This window comes from Penicillium chrysogenum (assembly GCF_028827035.1).
Source record: "Penicillium chrysogenum strain IBT 35668 chromosome Unknown utg000005l_segment0_segment0, whole genome shotgun sequence".
Taxonomy (NCBI): Eukaryota; Fungi; Ascomycota; class Eurotiomycetes; order Eurotiales; family Aspergillaceae; genus Penicillium; species Penicillium chrysogenum.
Genome location: NW_026622753.1, coordinates 1,934,213 through 1,945,986, shown reverse-complemented (window position 1 = coordinate 1,945,986; position 11,774 = coordinate 1,934,213). Strand labels below are relative to the sequence as shown.

Here is an 11,774-nt window from a genome sequence, read left to right as displayed (position 1 = left end):
CCCCTGAATTTCGTCCAATCTGATTTAATCTCCATCAAAATGATAATGAAGTCGGTACTAGTCTCATATATTTATATCCCAACAATCTCAACCCAAGTCATTGTCAGATATAGAGGCCCAAGCCATTTTTCAGCTCTTCCTGGAGGATCTGAGCATATCCCAACCCCCTCAGGATCGCTCCATAGCCCCATTGTTCTGACCATGGTACGGCTAGTTAGTCTCAAACACTTCTCATACACTTCTCTTACACCTCTCACACGCTATCTCCCGGACTTTGGTCCTTCATTTTCAGCCCTGTATGGTTTCACAAAGTATCCCGAAGTCAATCTCGCAGAGTCTAGAGCCTAATAAATATTCCCGAGCTGAACTTCAGCCTAAAGATACAGTCCTAGTGACAGTACCCTACCCCTGATCCTTTATATCCTGTTTGGAAATTGTGAAACGGCTTGTCGTGTCACGTGGGTGTCCATCAGATTCCAGGAGAATGGCATCAGCAGTGGCTTGCGCATAACAGCTATCGGTTGGCCAGTCTTGCTGGATATTTATGTCGATGTTCAGCCTTTTCTTGGCTGCCCAAAAGAGACGGGGTCAAGGTTGTTCTACCACTTCTATTTACAATACTATGTACCGACCAGCTGCTTCTCTACCCGTGGACACATTTATCTATTAATAGCCCAGATCATCCTTTCAGAAAATGGTGAAGGAGATTAAGTGTCGAGAACTGCCGATATATGTATCAGGACTTGTCTCAGGATGTGTCAGGTCCCTCTATTTTTTATTTTTTATATTGCGGTACACTGTCCAATCGCTGCCAAAAGGATATTTCGATCTGGACCCGTAAAACAACGGCCCCGGAAATGAATTACACCATAGACAATCTTACAAATATCGGTGTGTATTCCATAGGGGCCAATGAAATGCTGGGTCCACTTACGATTATATCAATCTATCTGGTACGGTAGATCTGGCATCACTACTCCGTATATTGAGGCATAATAGTCACTTATAAATACAATTCACACGCCTAGCATACAGGTTCTGCAATACCATCAAGCATCTGCTCATAGAATCGATATTAACATCCAATATTGGCGCACAAAACCATCTACAATATATGTATTCACGTACTTGACCACGTACTAGATCTGGCGGATCGGCGCCAAGAGTGGGGTTTATACGCGGCAGCTCATAACATCTTCTCTCCTTATGTCGTAGGCTTTTTCGACCTTGCATATCCAGGCCTTACTTGACGCACAAGATCCATGGCTGGGCGAAAACCAATATCAACGCATTAAAAATTCCGAGCAGGATATATCACGTGAAAGTATGGCCCTTTGGGAACCAAAAGAGCCAGTTAATCCACCATTTACTGATGGGTCCACAATGTGGAATCCGTCATACAACATAAAAGTGCGACGAGGCTCCCCCGCCTGTCAAAATTGCACGAGCACGGGTAGAGTATGTGATGGCTATGTGCAGGTGCCCGATAAGAGGACCCATGCCTGGCGCAAAGCCGAGAAGCCCCATTCAGGCGATCAGACTGCAATGTCCGGGCATAAACGATATAAGCCCCACATACCCCTTATACGAATGCTATGGTTCGTCTGATCAACCCAAGTCAGGTTCATCTCCACTGGACCGAGCGCTGGCACTTGGATTATTTCCGACGGTACTCCAATGCCCGCAAATCATTCTGGAGTCTGTTGGTATATCAGATGTGCAAAAGCACATCTTGCAGACCTCCATACGCAATAACAATGAGTGCAGGGCAATATCAGTTTGGAGAGGTTCGGAACATATCGAGGATCAAGAAAGTTTGTTAGATATTAGCCATTTTGCAAGGCGACAACTTGCCTTCAGCGCAATCTTGATCGGGAGCAGCATAATAACAGGCCGTCCAGTCGCATTCACAAAGAAACAGTGTTTGTCACCTGGGTTATACTGACTATGTTAGCTCTCTTCCACGAAGATGTCTTTGCTGCCCGCTGCCATTTTCTATCTGGGTAAAGCCTGTTCGAGGAATGGATGGCTGTCGACTATGAAAAGAGTCCCAATTGTAGAATTTTGGAACAGGCTTTGCTCAAGTTCACCTACACTTTTCGACATGTGAGGACCCGTGAGGAGGCACCCGGGGAAATGGTTTGGTATAGGGCCTGCAAGTTCACCTATCGGCCAGGGCTGAATTGCTGTCCTAAGCAAGCTCCGCCAAAGCCGAAGTTAACACAGGTGGGTTCTGGAAAAAGGAGGTATGTGACAACGACACTACGATATGTGGACCTTCTCGAGTTATGGAGTTTAATTATCAACATTAAGCTGGCTGTCGCTAGTAGTTACGAGCCCCTCGAGGTGTTGCTGTTAGTTATCCCCCTCCCAATCCACCTGGGCACCGAGGTATCCCTCAACCTCCCCCGCAGTTGTTTTTCCCGTTTCCACTTGCGAACAAACGTAGCCAAAATTGGCTCCAAAAGCAATGCCATTTCTCTGTTGGCCCGGTCTGGTCGGGTACCTATAAGATGCTTAGATCTCCCTCTCTCTCTACACCCGCTCATCTCAACAGCGCCATTATTACACGCTGCTTACGACCTTGCCGGACACGAAAAGTCGCAGAATAAATTTACAAACCCGGTGGTTGATAATCATTTCGTTGACGTGATACATCTCACAATTCGTGCAAATAATTAGACTGGTAGCTGCCTGTGCAAAGTTATATATCTAGGTAAAGAGCAAGTTCACACATTCCACGAAGATAAGTGACCAGTCAAACATTTCATGACGAGAGATGAACGGGAATGAAAATTCCCTGGGCCAACTGAGAGATGTTTTTTTTCCTCCGAAGTCAGGCGATCTCAGATAAATCTGCTCAACTATAAGCCCTCCTCATCACCAAGATAAGTGGCTGTGAATCCTTGCGTGTTGGCAGGGCAATCAACATCGCCCAAGTCCCAGGAGGTACCACAGTACCCATCTATGCCGAGCGCAATACCGATGAAGTGGGTGCTATACTGGCCATCTGCAAGGGCGATGTTGCTTCCATCCTTGTTTCGGATAGAGCATTTGTCGGGATTTGTCGACTTGCTCCAGCAATTGAAATGGTACTCGGTTCCCTCGGGGAGACATCCACCGGTCAGGGAGAAGGTGTGGCCGTAGCCACCTCCGCAGGACGTATAGCCGCCAGGGTAGGAGTCACTCCAAACAGTCTCACCGGCTTCATTGACGAGAGAGAAGCCGTCGGTGTGGCCGCTACTACCCGATCCTCCGGGAGGTCCGATGGCTGACCAGCTTCCAGTGGCCCAGACGGCATTCAGCTTCAAGGCGTAAGAAGTAGAGGCAAAAAAGGCAGCGCCCAGGATAAAAGTCTTGGAAATAGGGAGAGTGACCATCTTGTTGACAGTTTGGGCTTTGGAGGATGAGCTAAGTGAAAAGATGAGGAATGGTGATTGAGAGTGAGGATGAAGAATTTAGCTCCCTTTATATAATTCATCTTCAACGGCCCCCAAGAGTTGCAACGAGTATATGTTGAACGATCTACATCGAAGGATAAGGATGCGGTTGGCCCGATTTTTGAAAGGCACCAGTGAACTGCGAGGATGTATATGGTGGCACCATTTTATTGGTTATTCCACCTTGATATTCGACATCATACGCTGATCCCAGCTTATGATCCACTCCTGAATCTCACGCTAATGCAGGGTACTTTTCCCGCCAAGGAACCTCAAACGGCCATCTGGCCGAGAAAAACAAACGAAGTGACTGACTATACCATTCGATGTGGTTTCTAGCTATGTAATTTATCTGGCTTTCATTCATAATACTTAGTCTATACACCATCTTCTAATGTTACAGGCAATCCCTAGGTCGGTCCATTTGTTCCAACATATAATAAGATGTAAAGTCGATTTTATCGAAGTCCATATCGTATCTGACGATTCGAATTTGGTGTTGCAGATATAGATATAGACTAGACCGGAAGAATGGGTATGGTATATGGTAAAGCGATACCTTACACTTTTAGCACCGAAATATTTACAAGTGGCCTTCGTTTCTCTGTCTTATTGGCCATATTCCGAAGATTATACCCGAAAAGCCTACCTAGGTACTATGTCACATTATTTTAACCTTCTCCTTCCAGGTTGTTCTGACCAAATCCCCGTCTATGGTATTGACACATTGAATGAATACTTATCCAAACAAAAGGATACGAAAGAGCTAGCTATGACTTGCGGCATCAAGAGACACGCCACGCTCTGGTTATAGCTAGTTGTGGCAGAGCCATCCTAAGTGTAGATGCGTTGATTCCGGTTCACCAAGCGCAAGTTGCCGAAAGCCTGGAAGAGCCACTCAGAATTGAGCAGAATGAGCAGGCTTACAGAAAATTGTTCCACAAAAATCCCATTACTCTCCGCCACATTGCGAAACAATCTTGGCTACTCCCATAGCTCCGTCGGATCGGATGAAAAGGCGAAGGACTGGTTCGAGACATCAGAGAGGTGGTGGCATTTGGCAGTCAAGAATGGCGATGAATCCGGTGATCATCCAACTCGTCACATAGTGACTCACGCACGATGCCTGATGTACCTCAACGAGTACACCAAAGCAGAAAATATCCTTCATTTCTGCATTGCTCGGCTAAAGACCGAGTACCCACTAGATTGGGCAATGCTAGCCCAGTGAGCTTTTCGTCTGTCCCGAGCAGTAAATACATTGCTCTAACATCCAATTCCTCAAATAGCGATTTTTTTGCTTTAGCAAAGTTCTGGATCGCTCGAGGGCAGTGTTCAGTCGCGTCCTGTCTAGAAATGAAAGGTCACAGTGCGTGGACGACGATCGAGTCTTGTATGCAGACATGCGGTCTTCGCAGCATTACTTTACAAGATTAAAATTGCATGAGGATGCTGAGCATATTTGGTCACTTTCTAACCTCTCCTAAAATGTGAGATGTTCACTCTGAACATTGAAGACATGGCATGTAGATTGTATCGAAGATCATTCGCTCCCGCTTTCCCCCACTTTGAGAAAATTACGAATCAGCGTTGCCCCTCGAACCTCACTTCTTCTTACAACTCTTACTTTTTTCACTCTAACGTTGACTACCAACACCAGAATTCAATATGGGTGTCGAGAGAAAGATCATTACTCGTGGTAACGGCTCTGACTCGCCTGCTTCCGGTGACAAGGTCTCTATCCACTACACAGGATGGATCTACGATGCTAAGAAGGCCAACAAGGGCTTCCAGGGCAAGCAGTAAGCTGACTGTCATACGCAGAGCTATGTGGCTTACGGTATGGGTAATTGAATACTAATTATTCATAAACAGGTTCGATAGCTCCAGGACCCCTGGCCGTGGCCCTTTGAACGTTCAGATTGGTGTTGGACAGGTCATCAAGGGTATCTCTCTCATTCTCGTCGTTTTATTTTGTCTTCAATCAAATCGTTATATATGCATTGATGGAATCCCTTGCCTTGTTACATTGGATGCTAAAACTATCTATCTGATTAGGTTGGGACGAGGGCGTTCTGCAGATGACCCTGGGAGAGAAGGCAACCCTGACCATTTCCCCGTGAGTGAAGTCCGTCGAGAGGAAGTTGTATAAATACTAACATTACATACTAGCGACTACGGCTACGGTGACAAGTAAGTGAACACACTCGGCATACAGCCGCTTACCACACACGCTGCGTGTTCTAACGTTCTTCTTCTATATAGGGCGGCTGGCAAGATCCCCGCAGGCTCTACTTTGATCTTGTAAGTCTACACAATTGAATAACACTACTTTGAAACTAACTATTCTGCAGTGAGGTGGAACTTCTTAAGATCAACAACAAGAGTGCCTAGATAAACAAGGGCACAAGCATGACGTTATCAGCCGTATTTGCTACTATATGTTGCCCACTTTGCCACTTCCCTACAGCACAAGTTAATCCTTGTTTGTATTCCGATCCATCGTAGACCTCAATGTTCCATGATTGGTGAAGCATACAGGTTACCTAGGTACTAAAGCCCAGTGAGCCCTGGGAATGGCCTGGCAATAACTGAGTATACCCGCATTATGTCGAAAAGAATATCGTCAAAAGTCATTAAAAGATGTATGTACAGATGCCATATTGTTGGAGCCTCGGTCATGTGACCTTAGTTGCTGCTCGATTTGTCAGGCTAGTAATGTCTGCTTGTTTACCTCCGCCCTCTCTCTTCAGGTATTCACTCTGCTTCTTGTTCTCGTTCGCCAGCACATATGCTATACATAATGGAAATGCAGAATCTTAGAGGCGGTGTTGAACAGGCGACCCGGGGGCCGGGATTGGCACCGAGGTGCTTTCAGAAGGCTCATCCCAACGCAAGATACGAGCCATCTTCTTATATGAGTCCATACCACGGCGAGCGTGGTCTGCGGGAACAAATGGATCGGTCTCTCCGAGAGTCCGGCTAAAGAGTTCAAGGGAAACCCAGCCACGGAAGCCGATATCTTCGAAGAAGACGCGCGCGACGTCTATAATGGGCAGATAACCACCGCGCGACTCCTCGAGAGGGAATAGGCGGGCGTTACGTGACCAATTCATGCGTACAGGCTGTCCAGCAACGTGGAAAGGGTGCTTTTCATCCAACGGGGCAGAAAGACGCTCACCGTCCACAAGCTGAACATAGAAGATTTTGGCTGGATCGATGTTGGCAGTACGCAGGCGCTGCAATGAGGCCGCCAAATCCGCAGCCGCATTAGGTGTACGACCTGAAGGTGCAGCAGGGTCTGCATATACACGACCGGCGATATTGAATGAGTCAAGACAGAGACCGAAGTTGCGACGGTCGACATCGCGAACTACCTCCCACGAGGCTTCCCAAGTATCAATATGATCGCCCCAACATAGAGCCTCGTAGACAAACCGGAACCCAGCACCGGCACCTAAGTCGGCTAGCCGCTGGAGATCACGAACAATGACAGTGCGGTCGCCAGTGGTGCGAGCAGCACCAGTCGTTGGGTCTGGACCTAGGAAGTTTGACGGAACCTGGATCATATCTGTGCCTAGCGCCCGCGCTAGGGTAAACCATTTAGGGAGCTTCTCATTGATGAGCCGGTCTGACTCAGCGCGGTCGATGAGGCCCTCGTACATGGAAAATGGCTGCAGACAGATAATAGTCAGGCCTAGGCGCTTGCACATCTGTCGTGTTGACTGTGCGGCTTGGAGATGATCACCGCCAAATACACGCTGCGCATAGCAGTCTAGGTCGTCGAAGAAGAGTTCGATACCCTGGAAGCCGTGGTCTGCGGCTTGCATCAGCTTGCCAGGTAGGTCATGTACCCATGGCCGACCTAGGGACATTGAAGCAATGCCGGGGCGGTTGAAAGCCATTTTGGAATGATGGTAAAATGAAAGTTTGATTTCGCGCCAGAGTTTCTTTTCCCTTTAGAGTTTCCAAGCGGAGAGATCAGGGGCGAGGATGTCTTCCAAGGTGGGCAACCAACGATATTAGGGGTTTTCTACGTTATAAGATGAAAGATACCATAACGACTGCGACAAAACATTATCCCCTACAGTTTGGTGATGAACGTTTTCCCTGGTCTGCGACCTACCTAGTTATGGTGGATTCGTATGTTGATGACGAGGCAAGTCACATGGCCGGGTAAACACTCCCCCTTTTGCGTTTTCCCGCCAGTTCCACTTCCTCTCCACCACTCCACTGTTCCACATCGGGGAATTTTGCTTCCTCTTAGAATGGTTTCCTGGCCATTGAAACAAACCGCCCGCAGGTACCCGGTGAGATATTTTCCGGGTCCGAACATGACCGGAGAACCGGCGCCGAATCGTCAATGCTACTCAGAATCCGGGGAAATATCACATTTTCTGCTAGTAAAAGAAACACGAAAGCCACCGGATTGAATTTCATACCCATTCTATTAATTCAGAAATTCGCTTTTGACCTCAACCATCGTCATGCCCATCAAATTTGCCATTGTCGGTGCCGGCCTTATTGGCCCTCGCCACGCGCAATCCGTTATCTCGAGCCCCTCAACAGAGCTTACTGCCCTGGTTGATCCAATGCCAACCGGCGAAGCAACTGCATCCAGCCTTAAAACCAATTACTACCCTTCTTTGGCCTCACTACTTGCATCGCCCCACCGTCCCGACGCAGCAATCGTCTGCACACCAAACCACACTCATGTCCCAGTCGCAAAGGAGCTCCTGGCAGGCGGAGTCCACGTCCTCCTCGAAAAGCCTGTGAGCGATACCCTTGAAACAGGCCGCTCCCTACTGGAGTTCGCCCAAGCTCCAGAGCGCGCCCATCTCAAGCTCCTAGTCGGCCACCACCGCCGCTTTAACCCCTACGTACGAGCCACGAAAGCTGTGCTCGATGCTGGATCTCTCGGCCGCCCCATTGCCGTCAACGGTCTGTGGACCCTGTTTAAGCCAGATTCATATTTCGCCCCACCCGCAGACTGGCGCGCATCGAACGAGCGCGGAGGCGGTGTCATTCCTATTAACCTCGTTCACGACATCGACCTGATGCACCACTTCTTCGGGCCTATCGTGCGTGTGACAGCAGAGCGCACGCTGCCACAGCGCCCAAGCCCACCGCACAATGCCGACGAAGGTGCCGCCCTGACACTGCGCTTTGCATCGGGTGTTGTCGGTACGTTTCTGGTCTGCGATGCGACGCCCTCGCCGCATAACTTCGAGACTGGCACGGGCGAGAACCCGCTCATCCCGCGGTCGACGACTGGTGGTGACTCGGACTTCTATCGCATCTTTGGCTCGGATGCTTCGCTTAGTGTGCCGGATCTGACCCGCTGGAGTTATGATGCTAGCCCTGAGAAGAGCTGGAATTCACCATTGACGGTTGAGCGGATTCCGCTTCCAGATAAGGAGGCGCCATTTGATCTCCAGCTTGCGCATTTTGTTGATGTTATCAATGGCGACGCTGTTCCTAGCTGTACTGGCGAAGAAGGTTTGCGTGCTTTGATTGTTTGTGAGGCTGTTCAGAAGGCTATGCAGTCAGGTCAGCCTGTGGATATCGATGTTAACTTGTTGGCGAAGTCGAATAACTAGCTACATACTGATATGGTTTTACTGGATATAGTGGTTTGTGATGCGCCTGCATCTATTTGATCTTACGATGTGTCGAGAATGACCACAAGAAGGGCGAATTGAAACACATGGGGGTATATTCATTGGGTCATTTGCTTCTTTACACTCGTTCAGCGAAGTGTATATAAACTAGGCATTTACACAAAGATCACAAGATGTCCAATCCGAATCATCCCAACAATGAGCTGAGGCTTTGCCGGCAATCAACGTTGCAACAACTTGCACAACGCCACAAACGATATCAACACGGAAAAGATCGACCGCATGGTTCAAGCATACTTTGGCTCAACCGCATTATCCTCAACTTGCTCAGGGCGGACTTTGCCCACGTCAATGCCGGCGGCCTCGACGTCGTTGCGGAACCTTTCTTCGTTCTCGCGCAGCTGAGCGAGCATTTGCCCATGGGCACGCCACACGGGCTTGATGTCGAAGAGCTGGTCCATGCTCTCCAGGGGAACACCCTTGGTTTCAGGGATGAGGAAGTACACGAAGATAATGGACAGAATCATCAATGATGCGAAGAAGAAGTATACAGCGTACCCCATTGATGAGAACATCTGCGGAGTGAAGCGCGAGATGAGGAAGTTCCAGAACCAATTGGAAGCGGCGGCGCATGCCTGTGCCAGGGAACGCATGTTGGGATCGAACATTTCCTGCAGGCCCTGTTAGCGCTGTTTCAAGGCTCGCTTATCGACTAGGTATTGGAGCAATGTTCCAATGCCCAGGGGATTCCAATGTGGGATGCTTACCGAGTTTAGGACCCATGGGGTACCGTTCCAGGTTGGGGTATAGAAGACGGTCCACAGGTAGAAGAAGAACATGGCTGCGATACCACCGCCGCTCAAGCTGTCACTGGTGTTATTTTCGGGTTGGGCGATCTTGATGTACGCGCCGACAATCCACAAACACACGGAACCACCTGCTGCGCCAATCAACAACAGGTTACGGCGACCGACGTGATCAATCAGCCACAACAGCCAAATGAAAGTCACGACAGTCTTCACTACGCCGAAGATTCCAGTTGTGAACAGACTAGTGTTGGTACCCCTGACACCGATCTGGAAGCATCATTAGCATTGGTCATCAGCGCTCGCATCGCAATGAGTTGCGACTTACCGATTTGAAGACAGTGGGACTGTAATAGTTGATAGCATTGATTCCAGATCCATTCTGCCAGAAGAACAGTGCACCTCCAAGGAACAGACGCCACATAACCTTCTTGTTGGTCCCGGCGGCCTTGAAGGGCTTCCAGAAGCCAATACCAATGCTACGGCGTTGTTCATCCAGGGCCTGGTCAATGGCACCGATCTCCTCGATCATATAGATATCGTCCTCGGGCAGCTGGCGGATCCAGCAAAGATTCTTGATAGCATGCTCGCGGCGACCGCGTCCGAAGAGCCAACGAGGCGATTCCCGGATGAAGTAGCCACCAATGAGCAACATACCAGAAGGAATCAGCTGAACAGCAAAAGGAATAAGCCATTGCTTGTGGCTCGGTGCCATGGTCTCGTCAACACCGAACTATTGATATTGCATTAGCATCCAACAAGGCAAGTCGGACAAAAAGCGACAAGGATGACTCACGTTGATCCAGAATCCTACAAGACCACCAATCTGCCAGCCCAGCTCATACACACCAACCAATCTACCGCGAATAGCCGGAGGAGCCAATTCGGATATGTAAATTGGGGTGATGTTAGAGCCTGCTCCGACACCGAGACCGGCGAGGACTCGGCCACCATAAAGGAGGCCTAGTCCTCGGTCGCTATTAGCACCAAGCATGATACCAGCACCGAGAGTGAAAACCAAGCCAGCAGACAACAGGCCAATCCTACGACCCCAGAAGTGACCGATGGGATACGCGAAGAAGGCACCGAAGAAGGCACCGGCCTGGTAGCACGAGACAATGTTTGCGCTGATCAGATCCTGGGTAGCACTGGACATCTCGTTGAAGCCGAACTCGCTCTTGAAGGAGGCAAGGGAGAGGGTAGTGCCGATGAAAGCACTGTCGTAGCCAATCATACAGGATGTGCATGAGGCCACTGCGGCCAGAAGATAGATTCTCCAGTTGTAGACCGCGCGAGGCGTCGGCCGGTCCTCGACTAGCTTCAGGATAGACATTGTGGCGGTTTGATATAAAAGAATTGAAGAAGAATTGCAAGAGCCTCCGTTACCAGATGACCTTGATCCCCAATGCTAGATGCAGAGAGGCAGTCAGATGTACGCCCTAGGAAGGACGATCACCACGTGTGAAGGTATATATGAGATGCGGCTGAAAGGGAGAAAATTGAAGAGGAAACGAAGAAAGTCCACACCACGATTTCCAGAACAGAAGGAGGGTGGACAAGATCTAAATAGGATTGAGCCCCGGACTGTCGATTTGCCCCAAGGAAAAGAGAGAGAACCCGGGGATTAGAAAAGGGGAAGAAATCGTGGGGATGCGGAGTCGGAGAAAGGTATAGCACTCGTCAAAATCTCGTCCAAAAAGAAAGAAAGCCAAGGCGCGGCAAAACGAATATTCTAAGTTCCTCTGTGCGCGTGAGGACAATAACCTTTTGTCGCCTCTTGGCACCGGAGTGGCTTGCCCCCAAGAAATTGACTTCAAGAGGGATATGCAAACTCTGCTGGACCAAGTCTTTTGCAGACTGAGATTATTCGCTTAAGACGTTGAATTGTGGGGATCCGATGCCGCTTG

The 11,774-nt window shown here is 49.1% G+C and overlaps 5 protein-coding genes across 5 annotated transcripts; 2 read left to right on the top strand and 3 right to left on the bottom strand.

The window, feature by feature from the left end:
- Window positions 1–2,864: 2,864 nt before the first annotated feature.
- On the bottom strand, window positions 2,865–3,380 carry N7489_009136 (uncharacterized protein; the record flags this gene model as incomplete). Its single annotated transcript, XM_056714886.1, has 1 exon — window positions 2,865–3,380. The coding sequence occupies one exon, from the start codon at window positions 3,378–3,380 to the stop codon at window positions 2,865–2,867; it is 516 nt and encodes a 171-aa protein (XP_056562508.1).
- A 1,728-nt stretch (window positions 3,381–5,108) lies between these two features.
- N7489_009135 (FKBP-type peptidyl-prolyl cis-trans isomerase) lies at window positions 5,109–5,834 on the top strand (the record flags this gene model as incomplete). Its single annotated transcript, XM_056714885.1, has 6 exons — window positions 5,109–5,242; window positions 5,316–5,386; window positions 5,499–5,559; window positions 5,613–5,633; window positions 5,706–5,744; window positions 5,795–5,834. 6 exons carry the CDS (start codon window positions 5,109–5,111, stop codon window positions 5,832–5,834), a joined length of 366 nt encoding a protein of 121 aa, XP_056562507.1.
- A 425-nt stretch (window positions 5,835–6,259) lies between these two features.
- Window positions 6,260–7,345, bottom strand: N7489_009134 (sugar phosphate isomerase/epimerase family protein; the record flags this gene model as incomplete). Its single annotated transcript, XM_056714884.1, has 1 exon — window positions 6,260–7,345. The coding sequence occupies one exon, from the start codon at window positions 7,343–7,345 to the stop codon at window positions 6,260–6,262; it is 1,086 nt and encodes a 361-aa protein (XP_056562506.1).
- Window positions 7,346–7,927: 582 nt separating this feature from the next.
- Window positions 7,928–9,040, top strand: N7489_009133 (Gfo/Idh/MocA family protein; the record flags this gene model as incomplete). Its single annotated transcript, XM_056714883.1, has 1 exon — window positions 7,928–9,040. One exon carries the CDS (start codon window positions 7,928–7,930, stop codon window positions 9,038–9,040), a length of 1,113 nt encoding a protein of 370 aa, XP_056562505.1.
- A 308-nt stretch (window positions 9,041–9,348) lies between these two features.
- On the bottom strand, window positions 9,349–11,200 carry N7489_009132 (sugar porter family MFS transporter; the record flags this gene model as incomplete). Its single annotated transcript, XM_056714882.1, has 4 exons — window positions 9,349–9,732; window positions 9,829–10,137; window positions 10,196–10,600; window positions 10,664–11,200. 4 exons carry the CDS (start codon window positions 11,198–11,200, stop codon window positions 9,349–9,351), a joined length of 1,635 nt encoding a protein of 544 aa, XP_056562504.1.
- Between the last annotated feature and the right edge of the window lie 574 nt (window positions 11,201–11,774).